This window comes from Scomber scombrus, chromosome 3, assembly GCF_963691925.1.
Source record: "Scomber scombrus chromosome 3, fScoSco1.1, whole genome shotgun sequence".
NCBI classification, from domain to species: domain Eukaryota; kingdom Metazoa; phylum Chordata; class Actinopteri; order Scombriformes; family Scombridae; genus Scomber; species Scomber scombrus.
Genome location: NC_084972.1, coordinates 2,414,224 through 2,440,454, shown reverse-complemented (window position 1 = coordinate 2,440,454; position 26,231 = coordinate 2,414,224). Strand labels below are relative to the sequence as shown.

The window sequence follows — 26,231 nt, the reverse complement described above, 5'->3', positions numbered from 1 at the left end:
GTGTGTGTGGGACTGACATATAAACTACAGTGTGTGTGTTCATGACAGATATATCTGCTTTACATTGTGATAAAAGGAATACAAAGATCACAGTGTCCTTCTCTCCAGCTGTGTTCATTCAACATTCATTGTTGGTTTCATTTTTTTCCTGGGATTCAATGACTATAAAAAATATAGAATGCTGCAAACATTATCAATATGTACAGTATACATAACTGATCCATACAGTGATACTGAAGAGTCAGGATATAATTTAAGTCCTGTATTAGGTGTTAGCACATACTGTATCTATTCATATGTGCAATGAGTATTCAGAAGTATATATTAAATATATGATGCAGAAAAACGGTTGTTAACAGTATTCCAACTATTACGCTGCGTTCAGTTTGATTAACTCAAACTCTCAGCTCATTTGAAACTAAAACTAATCAATGAAACTGATAAAAAGTTAAACTAGTGAGCACTTACCTCACTACAAGCATATAATGGCATATTATTACACAACTACATATTACACTCATAGTGATATACTGATCGATATAAGTGATTTACTGTATCTGTTGTTGCAACTACACATTCATTGGCAGCGAATCAATGCGACACTGCCTGGTTGGTGGCCAATGAAAAACCCTTTTTTTCTCCAGTTGATTTTAATGTAAAAATGATGTATTCCACATATATTTTAGTATATGTATCAGTTCCATTAAATTATTGTAATAATACATCATAACATCAATCTCTGTGTAAATAGAGAAGTGTAAAAGTTTAGTGTTTGCAATTTCAGAGGCATTCCTATTCTGTTGGAAACACTGAATGTGAGATTTTGTGTGTGTGTGTGTGTGTGTGTGTGTGTGTGTTTTCAGAAACACTCACCTTCGTTGGTGAAATGTGGAGATTCCTCTGCAAAGACCTCCCCAGCTCCCACTTGGGTGAGTGCTGACAGAGAGAACTTGTAGCGGGTAGATCGGTCCGGCAGGCGGAGCCTGAAATCTGTCACGTTTGGAAGGAAAGTCTGCAGCTGGGGACGACCCGACCTGGAGCCATTGACTACACACACACACACACACACACACACACACACACACACACACACACACACACACACACACACACACACACACACACACACACACACACACACACACACACACACACACAGCCACAAGTACATTTACAAAAAAAGTGAGGGAAGAGACAGGTGCAGTGTTGGTTTAAACGTGGCTAGTTGTGTGTCCACTCTTGTTGCTGCCCTGTTGGACTATACTAGACAATATTGGGGAAGGAGCTCAGAATTTTCACCTGTATGGTACTTGAGCTGGTATCCAATCAGAATGCCATTGGGCTCCAGAGGTTTTTCCCATTCTAGGTGGATCATATCAAAAGTCCTCCGATTAATCCTGAAGACCCTGGGAGCATCCGGCACTACACACACACACACACACACACACACACACACACACACACACACACACACACACACACACACACACACACACACACAAAGACACACACATAAACAGAAGAGTGGGTGTCTATGATTTAAGAAAATGACAGAGAGAAAAGTACCTTGTTCTATGCAAGCTGGCATCATAATGAGTGAAAGCTGAGGCCTTATGATGCTCTACAACAACATCTCCAGCTCTGCACACATTCATGCCAGTAGCTCCAAAAGAATCTCTTAAAATTCCACTTATGCATTTTGTTTGTAAATGTCTCATTATGAACCTATGTGTGATGTAATGGATACTTTTATATGTAGTGTATGATTAGTGCATTAGTTAGTAAAAATTCCATATAAAACTGATATGCGCTCCCTTTTATACCTAATCATCTTGTGGTCTGATGTGTTATGATTAGAATTAATTTCTCCAAATGCTCATCTTTTGAACTAAAGGTGTGGCTTCATTACAATGTCAGCTTCTCCTGGATATAATACTTCAGTGTCCTCACCTCCCTCCTTGGTGGCAAAATCCACCATGTTGCTGGGCGGACCCTCGTAGCCGTTGTTGGCCACAACCATGAGCATCTTGTACCGCGAGTAGGGTACCAGGTCAGTTACGATGCCGGACGGCTCGGCCATGGTGCTGTAGAAACCTTTGGTCTTGTTTTCCTTACTGAACACCAGACCTGGAACCAGACTGGACTCGCGCCAGTAGTACAGCTGGGAGGAAAAGGGAAGGAAGGAAAGAAAAAAGGCAAGAACGAAGTTGATGAGTAAGAAGTGCAGAGGAGGGTGGAGAGATTCAACTAGATACATTAAAGAGATCAGACATTAAGAAGGGGAATGGAGGAAGAAAAAATCTATTTTTAGACCAACTCTGCAGTCAGTTCTTATTACAAAAATGTAGCCAGTCTCACTCTGTACTCCTTGAACTCTCCCTGGACAGTGTTCATGTCCACAGGCTTCCAGTGGATATTGGCTTTGATGTCGTCTACCTTTGACACCCGCAGGTCAGTGGGAGGGGCGGTGGGTTCTGAACACACGGAATAACAAATTCCCTCAGGAGGTGCTCTCATTGCTTTACAGTAATTATATGACTAATACAATTCTGCGAGCTTCCATCAGCTGGTAAACCATCACAAAAAAATATCTACCAGCTTTCACCTAAAAATCAATGTTATTGACTTTCAAAATATCTAATATCTACTGTGTATCTACTTACTGTCCTCTCCGGAGTATCCAGTGACCATATTAGACTCAGGCCCTGATCCAAACTCATTCCTGGCCTGGATTTTGAGCTCATAAGGCACATAGGTGTCTGTGTTTTGGACGACATGTTTGGACTCCATTGTGGTCACGTTACTCCACTCCTCCCCTGAATCCTTCCGTTTCCACCACACACTATAGTGCAGGTTGGGGCCATTTCTCTCCAGGTCAATCAGGGGCTGAAGAAAATATAAACAAAAAGCTCACTCATTGCTGATTCTTATGAGATACTGGTATGAATTCATATCAAATTAGACTTACACAAACATTAAATATGGGTTGGAGGGATATTGTTCATACCATGAATAAGAGGTCAACTATTCCTACTACTTTCAGATTACATGATCTTATTTTCAAATTTCTATGATCACAATACAAACTTAACTCTTTGTGTTGTTATAATTAACATTGAATACAATAGGACACTTACAAGATTTACTTCCCTGCCTTGTACAAGTCTTACCTCCCAGGTGATCTCCATGTTGTCCTTCTTGGAGCCCCATCCTCGTAGACCTCTGGGAATGGTATCTGGGGCTTAATACAACATAACAAAACATCAACATCAACTCAAACAAATGTCACGTCTGCACTGTACAGGTACAGATTTATGACCCGAAGCTTCTAGAAATGTCTTCTAGAATCTGTAAAATTTACCTCAAATGTACCTTGTACCGCATATGCTTTTTTATGCAGATGATACTCTGATCTTTCTGAACTGTGACCCTGAACACAACTATCAGAGCAATGCCAACCTGCTAAACTGTCACAAAAAAATGCTGGTAAGATATTAGTCATAGGCCGAGATAGTACAAACAGCCACATTTCAAACAGTTATGATTCACCATCACCCTAGATAAATATGTTAATAATGTATGTGCTTCAATCCTGTTTTTATCATTTCAGAAACATTTCAAGGATCACAACATTTCTTTCTGCCAAAATTCTGAAAACTGTTATTCACGCTTTCATAAGCAGCTGATTGGACTGCTGTAATTCACTGCACTCTGGAAACAGCACAACATTCCCCTCCCACCTCCAGAACATCCAAAACTCTGCTGCCAGAATGTTAACTCTGTCTTCTAGACAGCATAATCACATTTCACTAATCCCGGCTTCCCACAATGTGTTTAAACACATTGTCAGTGTTTAAACACACACATAGTTTCAGGTGAGAGTGTGTGTGTGGTGTTTCTTACCAGCTCCACTGGTCTGGTATCGTGGTGAGGGTCGGCTGGGCTGACTCTGGCCCACTGCGTTGATGGCGATGACCCTGAACTGATAGTTGATGAAGGGAGCGAGCTGCAGGATGACAGAGTTGAGGTCCCCAGGGTAAGAGGACAGGTTCTGCCATCTGCCTGGCTCCCAGCGGTCCTCTTCAAACTGGACCAAGAACTCTGCAAAGACACCAAGCACAAGAAAAGGTAGAGTACTTACTGTTCAAGCAGTGGAATGCTGAATGTATCTAGAGTTCCTGGAAGGGGTAAGCAGGTAATGGACTACCAGCAGTGTAGCTTTATGTATTCTCATTTCATGTCATTTCATCCCTTCATCTCCTCTCCACTTGGTTTAATGACCTAATTTCACTAATTTTACATTACCTCCCTATAAATACAGATTATAATTAGAATTTTATGAATAATCAGCCCCCAAGGGATATTTCTCAGATGGATTATTATTGTGTCCTATGAAAATTTACCTCATTTCTTACACTCATTTATTAATGTGTATTCTAATTCAACATTCCTACATTATCATTTATTTTAAAACCTGAGACAAACTAGCTATCCTTTACTAAGAGACGAATAAAAGCTGCACTGCTTCCACATACTTAAATATAGCACAGTCTATGCTTGTAACAAAAATGTTCGAGAAAGATGACAATAAAATGTCAGTCCCTCTAGGATGCCTAGGAGAGGTGACAGAGTGTATGACGTGTGTGTGTGTGTGTGTGTGTGTGTGCGTGTGTGTGTGTGTGTGTGTGTGTGTGTGTGTGTATGTGTGTGTGTGTGTGTGTGTGTGTGTGTGTGTGTGTGTACTGACCTGTGATGGGGCTCCTGTGGTCATTTCCAGGAATCCAGGTGAGGCGAACGCTGCGGGCTGCTGGGTCTGACAGATCCAGATCCATGGGAGGGTCTGGACGGTCTGCAGACAAACAGGCAATAACCTGGCTTTAGACATGGCAAACATAGACTAACACACACATGCAAGGATAGGCATGCTGCAAAACACGTCTCACTCATACCGCGCAATGCCATTTATTCTCATAATCAGTCCTTCAGTGTTAAGTTAAAATACACTCCTTGATTTAATTATAAGCTCCAGATCTTCTAGTTCACTATTGTATTTAAACACAGCTCACAGTTGAGTTTCAAAATCAGTTTTACTTGTTTCAGGAAATTATAAATATATCGCAAAACGTACCCCTAATAACTAATAACATGAACAACTTGGAATTATCATATCAAACCCTAACCCACATGCCAACAATATGGACAAAATCTTTCAGACTTAATATGAGATTGAATGACTTGACAGGATGGATCGCAGCGCATGCATAGAGTAATCCATTGTGCCTTAAAAGCAGTCTCGGCTCTCAAACACACATGGAGAAAGAAAAGATTTGGTATATAATAAAAAAAAATATCCATTATAAGAGTGTGTTAATAAAAATATGATGATATAACAAAGGCATAATAAAAGATAGAGATAGATAAAAATGGACAAAAAAATTCCACCTGAGCTGTGTGTTACCTGGAGGAAAGGCACTAGAGACTGAGGGGTTGAGGGAGGCTTCCTCTGTGGGGCGGGGGTGAAGGACCAGGAGTCGGGTGTAAAGGTTAGAGTTTGCAAGTTAGTCTACTAGCCAATCAACAGCAAGGGAGCACAGTTATTATTGACAGGTGATCTAATGCACAGTACACATGTATATGAATATAAGTCAGTTTCACTGAGCTTCAGTTTGAGACACTGATGTAATTATCTTCATTGATGATTACATTTGAGCCCCTGGAATGAGCCACATTTCCAAAAAAAATTACAAGATTTGGAGGTTGTGTGTCTACAATCCCAGAAGACTTTTCAAGTGTACAATAAGGACAATTCTAAACATGCATCTTAATTCTTTTACCAGATCACAGATGGCAACAAGACAATTAGTCAGCTGTTAGAATTACTTAAAACACAGATGTACTGTACAGCAGTGTTAATCACCTCCTTAAAAGATTATGGTCTTCAGGAAAATGATAAGACAACAACTTCCAAATGATGTTTCATTTTTAAAAATGCATTGGCTTATTCCAGTGAGCCAAATATAATCATCAATTCAAAAATCCTCAGATCCCATGAGATGCTCAAACTTCACATCAGCTTCACTTACAGCACATTCTACACAGCACTACAGTGTGTGACTCCATCTGCTGCATGCAAACTGCTGAATCAGTGGGAGTTAAAGCTAAGCTAGGTGAGTATTTAGTCAACTACAGCCACAATAAAACATGCATGATTTCCACTGTGAAGGCACTGAGCTGAAACACAGTACAGTGTCAAGAAAGAAATCTGAAGACATTTACAGTAAATATCTAAATGAGAGAATATGAAGCCGTAACAGCAAAGACTAAATTGGAAACAGTACAGTGTGTGTGTGTGTGTGTGTGAGCGCGTGTGTCACAGAGGGAATGTAATGTTAATGTCATGCGTTTGCTCATGTCATATAGGAGAACAGTTTTAAATGTACTTGAGTATTTCAATCTTGAGAGCTACTTTTTAAAAGGGAACATTGTTATGGAAGCACATTTCATTCACTTGAAAAAAATAAAAACGCTCTGTTTTTCTGAATTAATGAGATCATTTTCCTGTTTTTCAGAATGATTCTTCCTGTTTTTCTAAATTAAACAGGAAAGTGTTAATAGTTAGTTCATTTACAGGGGAAGGAGTGAGTTTATATTGTGAGACATGATATATTACTTAGAATGTAAGATAGACACTCTAACAGACACTTACTGTGACACTTAAGGCTGTTAAGAAATGATCTTTTTTCTATACACAGTACCAGTCAAAAGTTTAGACCCACTTTCTCATTTAAGTGAATGACAGGGTTTTTGATTGGTCCTGCAAATGTACTTCTACATTTCATCTTAATTTCTTAATCTGATTCATTTGTAGAGATGGTGGATAAATAATGCCTTGGACTGTAACAAGCAACAATAATGTACCCCTATTCTATTGTGCCTATGCATTCTTCTTAACAAATACTATTAGACCTTTTAATTCAAATACAACAACATATTTTCTGTAGTAAGGTTTTGAATGCAGGACCTTTGCTTTAATAGAGTAACTGCTGTAAGTCTGCTCTGTATGTGAGTCTACCTAACACAGTGAGGCGGGCTGAGGCAGAGTCCTCGTCTATCTCAGATTTAACAGTGCAGGTGTACGTTCCCTCATCGCCCTCGTTGATGTTGGGGATGGTCAGCGACTCCTCGTCCTTCTTGATCCTGGGAGACAAACACAGAGACAGAATTTGATATGACATTTCAATCTGTTCAGCTGTATTTCTGTTGTTGAGAGCAGTTTGTAGTTGCTCATGTATTGATTTTGGATTTTTTAAAATAATGCTAAATGGTAAATGGACTGTATTTATTTGTCACTTTTCTAGTCTTTTTGACCACACAATGACATTTGTTGTGTTTTTTTTTCATATAACTGCGCAACAATAACAAAGATTCTAAATGGATTACCATGTGAAGATTACTACACATAGAACTGTAGTTATCACACAAAAAAAGAAAAGAAAGTGTGCTTCCCAGTAGAAGAGCTATTTGCTACTGTAACTGTTGTGACAGAGAGAACACACCAACTTCTTTTTATATTTGATGTGAGCGACTATGTTGCCAGATTACACTGAAAGGATCTAATGGTCAGAACAAATGACAACATAAAGAATAAAAACAAATAACATATTAAAAGACAAAAATTGAGACCAATGCACACAAGAGAAAATAAGAAGAAGATAAAACATTTAATAAAATAAATGAATAAAAAAGGAAATAAATCAAATCATTAAATAAGTATAATAATATAATAAATATATATAATAATAGTATAATAAGAGAGAATAAAAGTAAGCATGTATTAAAAGTTAGACAAAAGGTTAAAATAGAATCAAAAGACAAAACAAAAGTAAAATGAAATAAAAGAGATAAAGTTGAATAAAAGCTGGACTAAAACTAGGTTAAAAAAGAGATTTAAAGACAAGAGAAACAGACAAATTAAATCGATAAGAAGATAAAACTTATAGAATGATGATAATAAAATAATGTAAAATAAGGTTGAAAAAAATAAATGGATAAATAATGTAAAACATCAAACAAATGCAATGAAATAGAATATATGTACGATTAAATTGATTCATTGATCATTTTCCAGAAGAAACAACATAGCTGCAGCTGACAATTTTATTAATGATAACAAATTTAAAAAATATATGGTAATGGTGTTTGGCATTGAAATGTGAGTTGTTATTGAGGGCCACTATAAGGTGCTGTTACCTCCATCCCAGATAGAGAGGCTTGTCATCCTTCCACCAGGCCACAGCGATGGGGAGGCTGGGGTCAGACTTCACCTTACATTCGAAGCGAGCCACGGAGCCTCTGATGGCTGACTGGTGCTCGGGGACTCGGATTATACGAGTCGGTTCTGAGGTAGAGTGATGTTGAAGGGACACACGTACACACACACATGCAAACACACAAAACGGTGTGAACCAGTGCATCCAGGAACATCCGTGAAAGGTAGAAACTGTGTCTGATGATCGACCAGTCCTTTCCTTAAAAAAAAAGCTCATTCACCTCAATACACGTCACTTTAAGGCCACTTCAATCTGTCAGTATGTTTTATAAACTGCAAAATACATCCATCTGTCCAGACATTCAGTTTGTACCCAAAGCACCTAAAATCTGTCTTTGTCTGTTGAAGCAAGAAAATACAATCTTTCCTCAGAGTTTCCCATCACTATAACTACTGACCTTCATATAAGTATGTTAGTTAGTTATATGAATAAAGGTAGTTCATATAACTAACCTCAAATAGTAAATACATTTTGTAGGAATCCACTGGATTAGAAAACAAATATTACAGATTGGCCTGTCATGATAACTAGGTTTGTTGGACGATATATTGTCTCAGAAATAATCAGGATGAACAATATTATTGTCATTTGAAATTTGAAGATCATTTTATACCACTGATATAATGATAATACAATAGCATTATAATGCACGGGGGGGGGGGGGGGGGGGTAGAGTGGCTGTTTCACTTGTGTAAAAACACAGACTGTCATTATGGTTGTGAACAGAGTTATTTACCTTTAATTCTTCTACAGTCTCCACTCAGGACGTACACAGTGAGGAATGGAGGACACTACTTCCTTAACCAATGTGACATGAATAGTCTCTTAGCTGTTAATGTGAAGTGTGGCAATACTGAGGTCAAAAAAATGATCATATGTATCATATGATAAGTTAATATATAGACATGATGATGCTGATAATTATGTTATTGTACCATGAGTATATAATGTAATTATTGTGACAGACCTAATTACAGAGCAAATTTGTAGCACATAAACATATTTTGTATGGTTGGGAAATGTTTTGTAAAGATAAAGATCTTTGGCACTTGACTCAATAAAACTGCAAATGAAAAATGAAGTTATCTCACTATCCTTTCAGATTAGTTCACACACCTCCACCCTGAATACTAGGCTAGGATGGATATTTTTTGCAGTGTACATAGTCTGAATAGAATTGTGGCTGTTTGAGAACAGAAGATGAGGCACTTGTAAAGTCGGAATAAAAGGCACCAGCGTGGGTTATTTGGCACAAAGAAAAGACATAGTTTCATCTTTCACATATTGCATGTAGTGCTTAATAAAACATAAAAAAGCTCATTGTTGTAGGCCATCCTATGAAAATCAAGTGTCATCATTTCAAAGGATGAGATTAGATGCTGAGTGTTAACAGGATACATAATCCAAGTTTGATGTAATGTAATGTCTGACCTTTGACCTCCAGGCGGACCTGGTTCTCGGCCGTGCCCATGATGCTGTTGGCCACACAGGTGTAAGTGCCTTCGTCCTCTGCTCGGGCCCGTTTGATCTCCAGAGAGCCGTTGATGTAAACACGATACTGACCCCCATCCAGGCCGCTGCCCTGTCCATTCTTAAACCTACACACATTAAAAAAAGACACAGTAATGGGTAAAAAAACAGAGTATGTGCTATTCATTTAATTTAAAACAAGTACAGTGTTGTGAATTCACAGATGTATTTTTGGATTTAATGAAAGAAAAAGACATTAGATGCTCACCAGCGTAACTCTGGCAGAGGGGAACCGAAGAAGGGACAGTCCAGGAAGGTTCTGTTGTTCTCAATGACTTTAATCAGCTGGTTTTTAGGGCCCAGCATCCTCGGAGCCATGTCTTCAGAGAGAGGGAGAGTCAGTTACACCTTTAACACTTCATTACTTACATTTGTAAAGTGATGTGAATGTTTCCAGATGTTTATCTGAAGTTTAATCAACCACTGATCTGTTTTGATGTGTTAAGGTTAAAAAATAAAGTACTTTACTTTTCTTTCCTACCCAGAGTAAGATGGGAATACTGATATCAGTTTGATTTGTTGCGTCCAGTACAGAGATAGGTTCAAGATTTGTTTTGGCGTAATTCTTTAATTCAGTGTAAAAATGAATTGTAGTTCCTAGAAATTCTACTAAGGATGAAATAACACCTATATTTTGTGAAGATCAATCCTGTATGTAGTTTTTTAAATAATTGTTGTTGAATGGAGAGACCCAAGACATTAAACGGTAGTATATCTCACAGGTATCCATTCAAAACACTGGTACAGAAGAACAACACTTCCAGCCCATGTTAGTTACTGCTCTGTTCACATTTTGCCATGGACCGTCCCCTGCCCTCCGTGTCTCACCGAGGATGCTGACGAAAGCGTTGGCCAGCAGGTAGCCGTGCTGGTTGGAGGCGTTGCACTGGTAGACGGCGCTGCTTCCCACCTGCACCGAGCGGAAGATGATGGTGTCGCCCATCATCTGACGGCTCGGGTGGGGCACGGAGGCTGGAGTGGAGGAGAGGAGAGAGGATGGAGATGGTGAAACAAGACAAGGTTATGATAAAACGTATATGTCTGCCCTTAGCAAAAAGTAGTATACTTGAAGTTCATTTTATTAAGTATGCTTGAGTGTAAGTATAAGTATAGCAGGTATACTACGGACCATGTAGTAGTGTACTAGAAAGTTTACTAATTTAATACCTCTTCGGACTAAATTGGAACATTTTTAAGTTTATAAAAGTATACTTTAAGTATACTTTCTAAGGTCATTTTAAGTTTATAAAAGTACACTTTAAGTATACAACAAGTATACTCATCTATATACTACTAGTGTACTAGGTATATACTTCTAGTCCACATTTTAGTTGATTGAAGTATACTTAAAGTATAGCACAAGTCCACTCTTCTATATACTGCCATTGTACTAGTTATATACTATATGATGTTGAACATATAAGTTTATAACAGGGGTAATACCTCAAAGCTAATATGTGTAGTGAAAAACATTTTTATTCTGCTAAATTAAATGTAAGCATGAATAAACTACTTTTTGCTAAGGGTGGACTTATTCTCATATGTGAAAATGACTTTAGACTCACTCCAGTAGTGTGGTAATGTTTAAATTATCATTTATTATCTGTACTTACTGTTAATTGGATTGCCATTCATCAGCCACTGGATGTTAGGTTTAGGGTTGCCATTGGCCCGGCACACAAGGCGCCCGTTCTCATCCGGGGCTAGCACCAGATTTGTTGGTTTGTCCAGCCAGTAAGGAGCCGCTGTGGAATAAACAGGAAGTCAGGTTAGCACAATGGACGGACACAAACACAAAGTTGTATATTTCAATAAAGAACCAATCGTAACCGCCTCACCTTTGACCTCAACAAAGATGGAATGGCGTATGCTGCCTAAATAATTGTTGGCCATGCATACATACACCCCAGCATCCTCCTCTGACACGTTGATAATCTTCAGGGTTTTGTTGTAGTTCTCGAACTTCACCTTCCGTGCCGGCAGGTCTCCACCCTTCTTAAACCACTTGATGGCGGGTGTGGGACTGCATGGGAAGACGAGGACACAGAGAGAGAGGAGACACATGATTGTGAAAGAGAGACTCAAGTGTGTTTGGAGCAAATGTGAAGCACATTTTTTTGCCTTTTGACCCCTACTTTAGGAGGGAGAGGGAGCAGATGCCATTTGGAGGTGAGCAGTCCTCTACAGCTATGCTCTGATTCTCCAGACTCAATGCGCTCTAAGTCATGACCACTTCAGCAATCAATTTATATCCCTGAATAATCTGGTCAAATCTTCACTTCCATATCCCATTTTATTTGAGACTGAATATGCTTGAACTGCCTCTTTACTTTTTTCAAATAGCAGCAGTAAAACTTTTGAATGCTTTTTTTGCATATCCTACGATTAATATTTAATCTTATCTTGTGTAGTGTGTGTGTGTGTGTGTGTGTGTGTGTGTGTGTGTGTGCGTGCGTGTGAGCTCACAGTCCAGCAGCGATACACTCCAGCAGCAGCTGCTCATCTCGTAGCACCATTTTGGAACTCTCAGTCCCTGTCGGTGAGAGGAAGGTCGGCGTCGACTCAGCTACTCTGCGGCCTGCAGACGAGGAACAGGAAGAAGTCAACACACACCACACACACACCACACAAACACATCCACAATCAAATCCAAGAGCACTGCACTTAACTCACTTCCTACTAGGAGCTAAACATCCTCCTTTGTATTCTCTGCCACATAAATCTAACACTATTATTCTGATCATTTCCTCGTAGCGTGGCTGTGTTCCATCTCTGCCAGGCTTTGGCTCTCTCTGCAGACTGTTGTAAACACGTCTTAAACCCTCTGGCTTCTCTCAAAGGAAGACATTAAGAGATGCAGAAACAACACACAGGGTCATTGATCTTGCTTTATGTTTGCCAAGGGAGCAGAGATGGCAATGATTGCCATTAAAAGCTTAAAATAAAACAGCTGATAAAACTTGCCCAGTATTTCTGCTGTGATGAGATTAGTGTAAAATCAAACTGAAGTATATTTAAGGTCAGATACTTGATGCATTAGCGTTCAGCCCCATGTTAAACCTTCCCACAGGGCTTGCCTAACGCATTAAGTCACAGTCCAATCATGTAGCTGGTTGCCTTGGCAACATTAAAGCCTTTAAAACAAAAACTTGGTGTTCTTTAGAGTTGGCTTTTTATATTCGACACACATTATACAGTGAGTAAAAGGAAGAGGGGGAGATCTATGAATAAACCTCACGCTAAATACATTGTTACTATAATTTTAGAATCCTAGTTTAGCATTAACGTAACTTCGGTTGGTGAGAACAAACCAAACTTTGAACCCACTTTGAACCCAAAAACTGACTGTAAGATAATCAAACAGTCAGTTGAGCAGGATGGGATGTGAGCAAACTGCTAAGTGTTGTCTTTGTTTGAACACTACAATGCCCACACCAAGCAAACACATGTAGCATTTTAAACAGCCATATAGCTGAGGGTGAATTCACTAAATTTAGGCTCATCTTATCTTAGAGTCAAGTATTGTGTCATCAAGTTACATTTATTTCTACTTACAGCGACTAAGAAACTGCCAGTGAGGCTTAAAGTTCAAAGTGCTGTAAAATGTCAAATATATATATATATATATATACATTCAAACCCTTTCAACTGACTCCTCAACTGTTCTAAGTGTTTTAACTTAAACTATTGGTCCCATACAACATCTCACATGTAGTCAGTTAACATTTCAACACTTTATAACTTGTAACCTTAACCTTAACACAGTGGTCACCAGCCCTGCTCCTGGAGAGCTACTGCCCTGCATGTTTTAGTTATCTCCTCACTCTAACACACCTGATTCTGATAATTAACTCATTATCAAGCAGCTGAAGCTTGTCAAAGGGTTTGATAACAAGTTCATTATTAGAATCAGGTGTGTTAGAGTGGGGAGATACCTAGAACATGCAGGGCTTGTAGCTCTCCAGGAGCACAGTTGGAGACTACTGCCTTAACAGTATGTGCATATTGGTTGTAAAGTTGAAGTGGGGAAGTGGGTATGTAAACTGTGATGGATGTTTCACAAAGTTTGGGTAATAATTCGATTTTTTTGTCTTCATTTCTTCTTCAAAATAAGGTTGGAGACTTATCCTCACCTCTATAATCATCTCACTACTTGTGTTTCTTGTCGTGTTGGACCTCATTTTAGTAATGTTGCTGCAAATTGAAATATTAATACTATAGTCAACTCTATGCTATCATATTTAAATGAAGCATTGCCCTTACCTACATATGTTTTGTTGTTGTAATAAAGTTGTAATTCTTATTTTTGAATGACCACATACAACCATTCGTGACTGTCCATCAACCTGAGCATCATCTACTGTACAACCAGCCAAATAATCTTATCAAAAATGTCTAAATGACCCTAACTGGTTTTTTCATCTTTAATCTTATAAAGACAAATTTATCTTTGAGTCCTAGACTGCACATTTCCAGTCTGATCCAATCCCAACACAATTGCTGTTAACACCGAGGATTTAAACTCCAGTCAGCAGAGAGTTCCAGCCTGTAGGGAAGTGTGTGGGTTTAAATTAGCATTAGCCTTTCTTTTGTGATGTAGATCTGTATGGGATTAAAGCATCTGTTAGCAGTTAGCTTCTCCAGTGGCCGGCAAACACACAGGAGAGGCGTGTGGAGGCTCTGTTATTGTTAGTGACACTGAGAGGAGAAGAACAATTACAAGAAGACAAAAAAATACATGAAGAAAGCATTGAGGGGTTAGCAGTGACTAATGCCAACGCTCTTATGTACACAGCTGACATAGTAGATAGGTGGTGACCCCTGGACAGATCCTGCTGGTGATGCTGGCAGGTCTTCCCAGGAAGCACTGCAGCGTTACACCCCCTCCCACCCTCCAAAAAAAAGGCAGAGTTGTGTGTTTTTCTGCTTTCCTGTGTGCGTTCATTGAAGATTAGCGGTGAAGTAACGAGCGTGTGTAGACCAGTGTTTGTGTGTGAGCATCTGAACAGCTGTTCCTATCACTCCCCCACACTTACAGAAATGTGTTGGAGAGCAGGAGTGAGAGGCTGAAACCTTATTTCCATACATGTATGACTATTAATGACCGCAGCATGAATCCAGACTGAATATTCATCATGTGACCTAATCCCTCCTCTCTGCTGGAGCCTCGGTCCCGCTTTCAGTCCCTCTGGGCCTCGGATCTGCCAGCCTGCTCCCTCACTAGGAGCATCTTCTCCCATGGGGATGTATTCCATCCATCCACCCCAGAGCTTCACTGACCCCCCCCCCCCCCCAACCCCTCCAGCTCATGCCAATAGCACATATGCTACCACTTTGGCTGAACTGTTCCCTCCAGCTATGGGCTTATTCAATAGCTGTACAACTTATGAATACACACATTCAATTCTCTATGTGCAATATACTTGAATTAAGGGTAATTTCAGTCTTAATTACTGCATGTTTATTCATCATGTGTTATCATTTAACATTGATTGAAAGGTGGAATAAACTAATTATAGACTAAATGAGATGGGTATGATAGAGTTACAGTGAGAAGTGCTGCTTGTCTTTGAGTCACATCTGGTCAGTCAGTCAACCTGTGATCCTTGATATGATGCAGTTTGATTTATCCATGTTTAATGAATAGCTGATTAACACCACACTGCTTCAATATGAGACATTGTATTCTGTTGGTACCGTTGCCTGGTATATTATCAGAAGTTTCAGCTGTCATCTGCCAAGACAGTGTTTATGCTGTTTCAGGGTTTTTTTTACACATTTCATTCTGAAGAATTATGGGTAGAAAACATCAAATTTACCACAGTGTAACCATGCCATACATGGTGAGATTATATCTATTATTTTTTTTTATATATATATATTGACATCAGTCTGGGAAACACTGTTGTTTAATAAAACTGATTTAATGACTTAAAATGTTTTGAAATTCCTAAAAAGTGATTTTAGTAGATACCGTAGTTTAAAGTCCCCCTCCAGTCAGAAACATATTTCTCTTCTTGTTCGTTCAGTTGGATTTTGTTTCTATGTGCTAAATGATGCAGAATTTCATATGCATCTGCTGAAGAAGCTGTTTTTTTTTTCTGTGCTCACCTTCAATCTCAGTTTAAGATGTGAATTGGAGCCAATCCTGATCCAGTATTCAATTTACAATCCAAACAATTTAAAGTAGGAGACATCTTGTGTCCAGCAGTTAAACTTTAGAAATGAACAATATTTGCATATTCATAGATTCTGGCGTCTTTAATGAGGGAGAAGGAGGATATTTAATTTGAAAAATTTTAATGAGATAATTTCACTTTTAAATGAAAGAGTAGAGTCTAAACCAGACATGTCCAAACTACTCCATAAAGGACTCATTTAATCAACTGATCTCTTGATTGGTTGGAACAAAAACCCGCAGACACATGACCCTTCATGGAATAGTTTGGACATGCCTGGTCTAGACCTGATCTATGTGTAAAGTGCCTTGAGTTCATTTTTGTTGTGATTTGGCGCTATATAAATAAAGATTGATTGATTGATTCAAAGTAGAAAAACTATATTAGACATAGCTTATTATTCAAAGCGATGTATTGGTATTTGTTTTAAAACATGTCTGGAGGGGATTATTTAGGACAAATTGAACAATGTTCTCACAGCAGCTGCTCTGCATTTTTAGTTTGAGGAATAGAACACTAAGGGCTGAATAATCGCTGCATTTGTCAAATCAGGTGTTGGAAATGTTCAGGTTGATATCTGAGTGAGAGATATTACTAAATATATGCTTTTATACAGTCTAGTCAAAATTGACCCGGTTTGGTTTGACTGTTAATAAAGCATAAATGTTCCCAATTCTGTGTTGGACTTTTGTAGCCAACTTCATTCCAACTTCTTATCACAGGTTATACACGTTTTTGGAAATCATGGTTAATAGGCCTCAGTTATGTGAAAATATACGTCATATTTGAGTTGTCACCTGTTGTCCTACCAAATTGGTGATGTTTATTTTGCCATGTTATCACTAAAAATAAACTTACAGTAAGAAACATTGTTCTTCAAGGAGCAGTGTGGGTTCAGTTATTTTAGTTTTAAATGCACTAATACGGTTGTCATAAAACAAACACTGATCATTCTAAACTCAGTCAGCCATTTAGTGTATTAATCCCAGAGTTAGATTGTCATGCAAGTTTGTGTAAGAAGCAGCAATAAAAGCACTTGTCAAGTGTCATGTGGCAGGATCTCATCTGTTCCTTGTTGGATCTGATGATAGATTTTCTTTTCTTTATCTTTTTAATGACCTAAATGCAATATACAGCCAGACAAGAGTCAAATTCAAGAGTTCATACTGAATCCATATAGATTTTGTGTTTTTTTATCTCTCAAAAAGGGTCCACTTTAAAAATCTTTATATCAAAAACTTCAATCCAAAAAGTCTATATGACCATAAAAGAAGCACGACGACCCATGTTTACTTTTCCAAATGAAAATCTACATGTGCAGGAACAGTTAGAGGGTTACATTTGTATCTAAGGTCAGTCTGAGGTCAGTAGACGACTTGAGCGTTGCTGAACTAGCAGATTAGTGCGTGAGCCTCGTTACTATCGGACAGTACGTGGACAGGAAGCGGAGCTGTCCGGACAGGAAGTGACTCACCACCGTAGGGGTCAGAGGCATTGTAAGACGTGTCATTATACGGCTCCTCTGAAAACACAGGCACACACAGTGGAACATCAGTCCACACACACACACACACACACACACACACAAACACACTCATAGAACCTAAGGGGACACAGTGGTGCTGAACACTGAACAAAGATGTCACGTTATGTCAATCTAAATTTCCATTTTCTTCTCTTGTCTGCAGAAACCTGAGGATGTGTCATCAGATGTTAGGATTTCATGGATCTCATGCCATGCCATGACATCACCTCTAGGTGGAGATAGATATGTCATATTCCATTAGGGTTGAACATTAAAACACACTCAGCAGACATAAAGAGAAGTCAGGGTTTAAACACTGGTACATCAGTGGCTCCTATTGAAATAGTGATTATAAATATTCATAAATGTATGTGTGTGTGTGTGTGTGTGTGTGTGTGTGTGTGTGTGTGTGTGTGTGTGTGTGCTGTCTACTCACTTGTCTGAACTTTGAGTGTGAAGGGGTTCTTCTGCTGGATGGTGTGTGTGAAGAGGAAGCGAGCGTTGCAGCTGTAGTCAGTGTGGGCGTCTTGGGCCAAAACGTTGGAGAAGTAGAGGTCTCCATTGAGACCCATAGATACTCTCTTATCTTGAGGGATTGGGGTCATAGCTGAAAGAATGAGGAGGACAGAAGAACAGAGATAGAGGAAGTCAAACTAAAGGGTTCGGTCATTTAATTAACATTTAACCAATTACTGCAACTTGTGAAAATAGATGTGATAGTAGTTTAACCACTAATGTGTTAAAACTGTAATCTACACTACAACTAAAGTTTGTATTTTAGATGTATATAAATGATATATTGGCTGTGGAGGTCCGTCAGGTCGCGTGCAGCTGCAGCGTAAAGTTACCCCTCCCCCCGCGCACCTCCGGTTGTTGTTAAAAGCAGGTAGCTCTGCAGGCTGCATGATGGCTGAAGGAGGCGAGCCCCACAAACTTCCCCCCCCCCCCCCGTCTAAACGGACCAAGTCGGCTGTATGGGAATACTTCTGCTACCGTAAAAAGACAGACGGCCACGGCTTGGAGGAAGAAGGTTGTTTTATTTCACTAAAAATAATTCATTTATGTCGTGACTTGAGTTGCAGGTTTAGCCTCAGTTAAAGGACTGCTTATTATTATTTATTTTAAATACATATTTACTAATGTTCCATCATGTTTTATATATTTTTTAAAAATTCATTTCTAAATAACACATTTTAGAGCTGTAATCATAATACCGTGAAACCGTGATATTTTTGCCTAAGGTTATCATACCGTCAGAATCTCATACCGGCCCATGCCTAGGTGCGCCAACAGTGAATGAATGTGTGTAAGTGGGTGAATGTGACATGTAGTATAGAAGTGTTTTGAGTGGTCAAAAGACTAGAAAAGAGCTATATAAGTACAGTCTATCTACCATTTATTAAATATCTATGATTCCAAGAACAAATCACGTGCAGTGATAGTGGCATCATGATTTTACAATGTCACTGTTTGAAACATCGTGTCAAGACATGCAAAGATCAGCAAGTGACAAGAACACCTCTGGGTTACAACCCCACACCGTCACTATGACAGCTTCTCATTCTAAAAGACTACGGTCATACATAATTAAATATAAAAATTAAAAAATGAAAGGACCAGTGTGTAAGATTTAGTGGCATCTAGAGGTGAGGTTGCCACCCTGTCCACTTCCAAGCACCAAGAGAACCTGTGGTGGTAAATGCAAAAAGCCCTTTCTAAAGTCAGTGTTTGGTTTGTCCAAACACAATAATTCTTATTTTGAGATGATTATACACCAAAGAAAACATACTTATGAATATTATATTCCAATTCTGCCATGTCTGTTCTGCTAGATGCCACTAAATTCTACACACTGCACCTTTAAATGTCAGACTCTGTAAAGTCAACCACTACCTTATAAATTGTTTATCTTTCATATATTCCATCCAGACTAATGTAAAGTCTTGCATGTACCTTCACATTAACCCTCTTACACCAGACGACACGCATACATTTTCACATATAACTCAGTTCGATGTCTGTTCAAGTTAACCCTGCTGATGTCTCATCCCGCAGTCGCTACGGGCAACCGTTAACTTACAGCGCACCCACGAAGACGTCCAGACACGCTGTCATACACGTTCTGTAAGCGCACCAACTGACATTAGCCTTATGGTCGTCAAGATGATGCCCCAGGACCAATCGTGAGCCGGCTAATAATGCGTCGGTGTCTAACAGTGTGTTGTCAACATGTCGTTCTGATACTGTGTACTGTGGTTGATGTGAGTGTATGTAATCATGTGTGTGTGTGTTTGTCATATAGGTTGTTAACTGTGTGGGGAAAGTTCACACAAGGCGAAAAGGACAATGTAGCTGCACGGTCGACTTTTTGAATTGGGAAGGCAGTTTGTTATAAAGGAGGTAGCTGACATTTTTCTGTCACAATATTTCAATAAATTACCTGTTTTAATTAATTTTATGGTTGTGTAATAGAGGTGATTTTTGTAGAGTCACACTATGGTTGTAAAATGACTTCTGGCTACACTTGAGGTCTGCTCTTTTAGCTTTAACTAGTCAACACAGACACAGACACACAGACACAGACACACACACATGCAGCAGTAGTCAAACACGAAAATACCTCTTTTCTCTTTATTTGTCATTGTGTTAAGAGGCATAATACCTTTCATTAAAGTTGTATTTAAGGATGCCAAAAGAGTCATAATTTAAACTCTTTCTTTCTATCTGCTGTACTTATTATTTATTGTTCTTTATTCTGTCTACTGATGCTCTTCTATTTTTTTTTACTGTCCACTTGCTGCTGCAATAATGTTAATTTCCCCACTGTGGGACTAATAAAGACATATTTAAGATCGATTGACGCCACACACACAGAAAAAGAGACTGTATATATGTGTGTGTGTGTGTGTGTGTGTGTTTGTGTGTAAGTGGTGCTCACCGCTGTTCATCCAGAAGGTGAATGGAGGAGGCAGGCCCGGTGGGGGGTTGCAGGGGAGGACCACCGGGTGGCCTTCAGGCACCATCATTGGTTCCAGCACCTCTTTAGGCCACAGAGGAGCCTCTGTAGAACGGAGAGGTGGAAGGGGAGGAGAAAGGGGGGGTAGGGGGAAGGGAACGAAAGAATGATATGTGACAAGAATAACAGTCAGAAGGTTAGGTGGGGACAGAGGGATTTTAGTCCATTAGACAAAATGCGCAAGAGAATACAAGTCTCCCAAAAGCTACTAAGCTGATTGGTTGTATTGACGTCATTTGACAAAATAAAAGGTATGTATGTCTGGTGGATATAAGTAAGTACTTTTACATAACTAGATGTTTTTTAAACCTGTCTGAAACGTATGTTGGAGTTTTATCAGTTTCTCTTCTTTTTTTCTAATATAAGACACCATGAAGCTTTAATGAATACTATTTCTCTATAATGACATTTCAGTGTGTGTAATATAGCAGTGTGTGTGTGTGACTGAGTGTTCTTACTGGAGACCCGCAACAGGATTTTGTTGGAAATGGCCCTTCCCAGGTCACTGTCGGCTAAACACTGATACTCTCCCTCGTAGTCCTCTGGTCGTCCTCCGTTGCGGAAACCGATCTCCAGGGTTCCAGAGCGTTTCCGCATCGTCACCCGGGGATCTTTCCCGATGTTGAAAAACTTCCCGTTCCTTCGCCATGAGAACCTGAGCCGAAAGACAAACAACCAAAGGATTACCATTGTCACGTCTATGTTCACTGGAGCTGAAGCTTATTCTATTGTTGTGTCTCATTTTAAGATGGTACAGTGTTTCAGGTGAAAATCAACTTTCATTAATCTTATCAGCCAACATTCTTACCCAAAAGGCACCTGTAAACACAGAACATGTCTACAAGGCAGTTAACAGACCTCAAAGTTGGCACAATGGAAATTAGCCCTTCTATTTCTATTACACCCAACTGTCCAACTCAACACATATTAATATCCAAAACAGTGTGAAATAAGACTAGAAAAATGTGGAATTGTGGAGTGTGTTTGAGTGTACTCCAGCAGAAAACGTTTAAAAACCGGTTTGAACCTTTACACTCAATCAAAAGCAATGGAACTTTGAAAATGAAGGCATCAAAAAGCGGATTAAATAATACATCACTGTACCAATAGTGGCAGGAGCCTGCACAATAGTTACCCCAATAATAATTAATATGCTATAAATGACACTCCACAGCATTAATTCTATTTTAAAACCACTCTGTTGTTTTTCTTCTCTAACAAAAAGTACCGTTCTTGTTCTCTGTCTATTTCCTAACACTTCCATTTTGCTGTTTTTTTTCGAACGCTGTTATATGAGCAAATTTTCAAATGCGGTTTTTTAATAGATGGATTACAGTATCTGTTTGAGCATATTTAAGTAGAGTTTTAAGTGGATTTCTTTATAAATCAGATGGAAAAGTCTGAAAAGTCTGAAAACTAAAAAATGGTATGCTCCAATGTGGTAGCTGTGGCTCAAGAGGTAGAGTGGGTTGTCCACTGATCGGAAGATTGGTGGTTGGATTCCCGACTCCTCCGGTCCACGTGTCCATGTGTGCTTGGGGCAAGATACTTAATGTACACTATTTGTGATTTATTTTTTATGCGTTTATACTTAAAAAGAAACACCAGGATGCTCCTTTAAGAGCAAAGTCATCCTGACACGCTGGGATGGAAACCAGGCTATCAGCATGTTAACATGGACTCTTAATTGTTTTAACAAGCGGAAAATGTGAAAGTCCTTTGCTTGTCATGTGGTTGCCATCTCATGTTATTCAGCTGGCACATTACAGCACTCCAAAAATCGAGCACAACTCTCGCCCTCCATCGTGCATGTCATAGTACTGCAAGCTTAATCCTGTTCTATGTGCTGCTTCCAGAGAGCTCTGTGATTAGTGAAGAACAGTGAATATCTTACATAACACCGCTCTATTTTTAGTGGGGAGCTGGGATTTACAAAAAGATGCTTCCTGTCATTTTTAGACAGGCTACAGTTGAGCTGGGTCTGTTTGAGCGGCAGTTTGAGCGCCAAGCCTGAACAAAGATCCACTATTGAAGCACTGGAGGCCGGAGCTGTGTGTGTCCTGGTGTGTGTTGCGTAGTGAGAGACTGATTGCGGGTGAATAAGTGAACGATCCCCCTCGCTGAATGTTTCATGAGCATGAATAGTCAACTGAGTGCATTATTGGAGCACAATGCCTGTCCTGGGAAGGGGAGAGCTAGTGAGTGTGTGTGTATGGGAGAGTGGCCGTGAGTGCCTTATTGTAAGGTTGTGTAAGTGTGTGTGTGTGTGTGTGTGTGTGTGTGTGTGTGTGTGTGTGTGTGTGTGTGTGTGTGTGTGTGTGTGTGTGTGTCTTATGTAAAGCCAATCTGTCTCCAAATAAACAATGTGCCACTGTCCTGAGCCGGTCATACCCACCAGTGATGTAACCACTGGAGACACAATGTGTGTATGTGTATGTGCATGTGCGAGTGCATGCATATGTGTGTGCGTGCATGCCTGCTTCTGAGTGCAATTGTGCAAATAGTTTGCTGCAGGTATATAAAATGGATCTGTACTTATGATTGGCTGTACATCAATACAGATTGTTTGTGCATTTTTGAGTGTGAGACATTTGTGTGCATGTGTGTCTGGTGAACAGAAGAAGAAAGGAAGAGGAGGAGGAGGAATCCATTATTTCTTGCACTGTAATCTACATGAAAAGAATGTAATAACCCATATCCAAATTCATTATGTATCTAACTTGTATTTTGGATAAGGTCTAATTTTCCTTGAGATTGAATAACCTCTATCATAGATAAAATCTATTATGGATAACCACTATTATGATGATTTTCTTAACCCTTATATACTGGTTCAGGGTCAAATTTGACCCATTTTTACATTTGAGAGCACCATATACACATTTCTCTTAGCCATACTTTTCCTAATGTGACCCACAGTATACAAACATGGAAATAAAATGCATCATTCTTTTTAATTTTTTAGCAGCTGATACACATTTTTATATATGCAAATGTACAAATTTCACCTTTGTTATTTAAAAACAAATAAGAAAAAAACAATTTATAAATGTGAATTGATGTATAGACTAATTATGAGTCAGAATATAAACAGTATGTAAAGGTTAAGATAAATTAAAATTTAAAAAAAAGAAAGAATCAGTTTGCTTTTCATTCAAAATCACATTTCACATCACATTTAAAAGTCCGAAACCAGCTCATGATTGATATTTCTGCTTCAAAATGTCTAAAACAATTATTTTATTATCTAAGAAGTTGTAGATTATTTTCTGTCATTCATCTTGTTAACTAATTGGCTTATTGTTACATCAAATATCAACAAGAAGAGACAGAAGAGAAAACTAGAGGGATTGAGTGTGTTTGCGGCAGCTGGAGCAGACAGCCAGACAGAGTGATGGAGGTAATAGAAGGACACTGTGAGGGAGCAGGAGACAGCAAAAAGCACAGCACAACACTTGTCAGGTTGAGGCTGTAGAGGGCAGGCAGACAGGTGTCACACTGAGTTTATGGGGCTGTTGGAGGGCATCAAATAGCTTTAGGTGTTAGATACCATTCAACTGAAAGAGAAGGAGGGTCAGTTAAAAAGGGTTGTTTAAAATCAAAATGTGTGACTGTGCGTGTGTGTGTGTGCGACAGAGAGAGACAGAGAGAGACAGAGAGCGAGAGAGAGAGACAGAGAGCGAGAGAGACAGACAGAGGGGTGCAGAGTGGCAGGATAGCACATCTGAGTGGCACTGTCACTCCTCATAACTCTCACTGCCAGAGAGAGACAGAGGTGGATGAAGAGAGAGAGAGGGAGAGGGAGAGAGAGATGGGAGGAGGGCAAGGAGACACAAAGGACAGACACACCAGGGTGACGAAAGGCAGCAGAGGAGACCAGTGAAAGACAATGGCCCTGAGTGAAAAGAATGAATGATGTGGGAGGAAGAAGAAAAAAGGAGAAAAAGAAGAGGAGGGTAGAAGAGATCACATGAATCTCCACTGGACTGCTTTGTCCTCAGCTGTGCTGCATTTTCCTGATTACTCTCCAGCTGCGTGTGATTGGTGCAGACAGTGTGCAGTCTGCAGCCTGTCACTGTGTTAAGTTGCCTGTGTTACTGACGATTTTACAGCCTGGGGTTTAGTTTTTTTTTCATTTGGTTAAGTTATGCTTCCTCTCGTCCTCAGGCCGCAACCCGAAAATCATCCCCCCTCTGATATCACGGAGGATGTTCCGAGTCCTTAAATGCACTGCAGAGGAGACGAGGAGCAAGGAGACACCTGGAGGAGCTTAGAGAGAGGAACAACAGGTGTGTCCTCTGTGGAAGTATTTTCTTTTTTACCAGGCAGCAACAACCATCTGATGGAATGTGTTTGCTGATTGGTCAGCTGATCTGATGGGACAGTCAGAATATTAGGAAAACCCTCCCTTCCCTCCCACCACCTCTTTGCACTCCTGCCATCTGGAAGGAGGCTCCAGAGCATCCGGGCAACATCTGCTACTCTCCAATAGTTTTTTCCACCACACCATCAGACCTCTAAACACGCTCTGTATGCTGCCTCCCCATCCATACCTCACAAACAATGAGATGATACATTTACATACAAATGCACCAGCACTTTAAGTAAACACATCAGCACTACCTGTCCTTCAATAGACCAATGCATCAGCACTTTATCTTAAAAACTGCCCTTTATGTTTTGATGTTTTTAAATGTGAACACGACTGATTTCGAGAACGGCATTCGGCTTCTATGTATGTTGAATGTGTGTTACAGAAGTGACAATAAAACTGATTCTGAATCTAGAGCAGCTTTTCACATTTATACATCAAATAAAAAATACTGTATCATAAAATCAATCATAAAAGATATGTATGGGTTTTTTTTCATGAGCCAAAAGGCTTCTTTTCTTTTTTTTTCTGTTTCAATACATCTCAGCTTCTTCAGGAAAATATGACGTCACACAGCTGTATGTCTTTTATAAAATCATACAGAGCCATCTTACCATCTGTGGTTTCATGTGTACATGTGGATCTATTTCTTATAGCAGAGGACAGATTAGTGAGCACAGGGTATTGTACTCATTTATCTGTCCTCGGCGTGTGTGTGTGTTTGTGTGTGTGTCCATACGTGTGTAATGCTTACGTTGGCAAAGGGTTGGCCTTGGCCTCGCATTCAATGATGATATTATCTCTGGGGTCCACAATGTAGTCCTTCACTGACTGCTTCACTATAGTGGGGGGCTGCTTCACTATGGGAGGAGGGGACAGACAGGGAGAAGGTTACATGGATGCAGTTGTGCAGAGATAATACACACACACACACACACACACACACACACACACACACACACACACACACACGCACACATGCATATTGACACACACACACCTAAAAACACAGTGATGCTTTACCTGACATTTCAGTGTACACTAGAGATGACATAGACTTTCAATAGCTCAATATATTGATTTAAATGAAGCTTCTCTAGAGAAACTTCTTTTTTTGCCAGGATAGAATAGACTACTCCCCATTTTTCTCAATGTCAACAAATCCCATGAAAAGATAAAAAAACAACCATCTCCTTCTATTTACTTTCTTATTTCCCTACACTGTCTGTGGCACTCAGCCCCAGGCTTAATGACTCACAGATATAAAGCCTCACTACTT

General features: G+C 39.5%; 1 protein-coding gene across 1 annotated transcript in view; it reads right to left on the bottom strand.

Annotated features, from left to right (window-relative positions):
• The window catches only part of nfasca (neurofascin homolog (chicken) a), a 76,481-nt gene that overhangs the window by 33,358 nt on the left and 16,892 nt on the right, over positions 1-26,231 (bottom strand). Inside the window, exons 4-24 of the mRNA XM_062416082.1 lie at positions 25,707-25,812; positions 21,039-21,235; positions 20,503-20,625; positions 18,001-18,171; positions 12,327-12,438; positions 11,699-11,883; positions 11,474-11,605; positions 10,689-10,832; positions 10,069-10,180; positions 9,762-9,928; positions 8,251-8,398; positions 7,073-7,197; positions 5,459-5,503; positions 4,748-4,849; positions 3,904-4,101; positions 3,171-3,241; positions 2,664-2,886; positions 2,359-2,474; positions 1,951-2,161; positions 1,300-1,422; positions 874-1,047 (exon numbers count right to left, since the gene is read on the bottom strand). Of these exons, the coding sequence (XP_062272066.1) occupies positions 874-1,047; positions 1,300-1,422; positions 1,951-2,161; positions 2,359-2,474; positions 2,664-2,886; positions 3,171-3,241; positions 3,904-4,101; positions 4,748-4,849; positions 5,459-5,503; positions 7,073-7,197; positions 8,251-8,398; positions 9,762-9,928; positions 10,069-10,180; positions 10,689-10,832; positions 11,474-11,605; positions 11,699-11,883; positions 12,327-12,438; positions 18,001-18,171; positions 20,503-20,625; positions 21,039-21,235; positions 25,707-25,812 (2,985 nt within the window). The remainder of the gene's footprint in view (positions 1-873; positions 1,048-1,299; positions 1,423-1,950; positions 2,162-2,358; positions 2,475-2,663; positions 2,887-3,170; positions 3,242-3,903; positions 4,102-4,747; positions 4,850-5,458; positions 5,504-7,072; positions 7,198-8,250; positions 8,399-9,761; positions 9,929-10,068; positions 10,181-10,688; positions 10,833-11,473; positions 11,606-11,698; positions 11,884-12,326; positions 12,439-18,000; positions 18,172-20,502; positions 20,626-21,038; positions 21,236-25,706; positions 25,813-26,231) is intronic.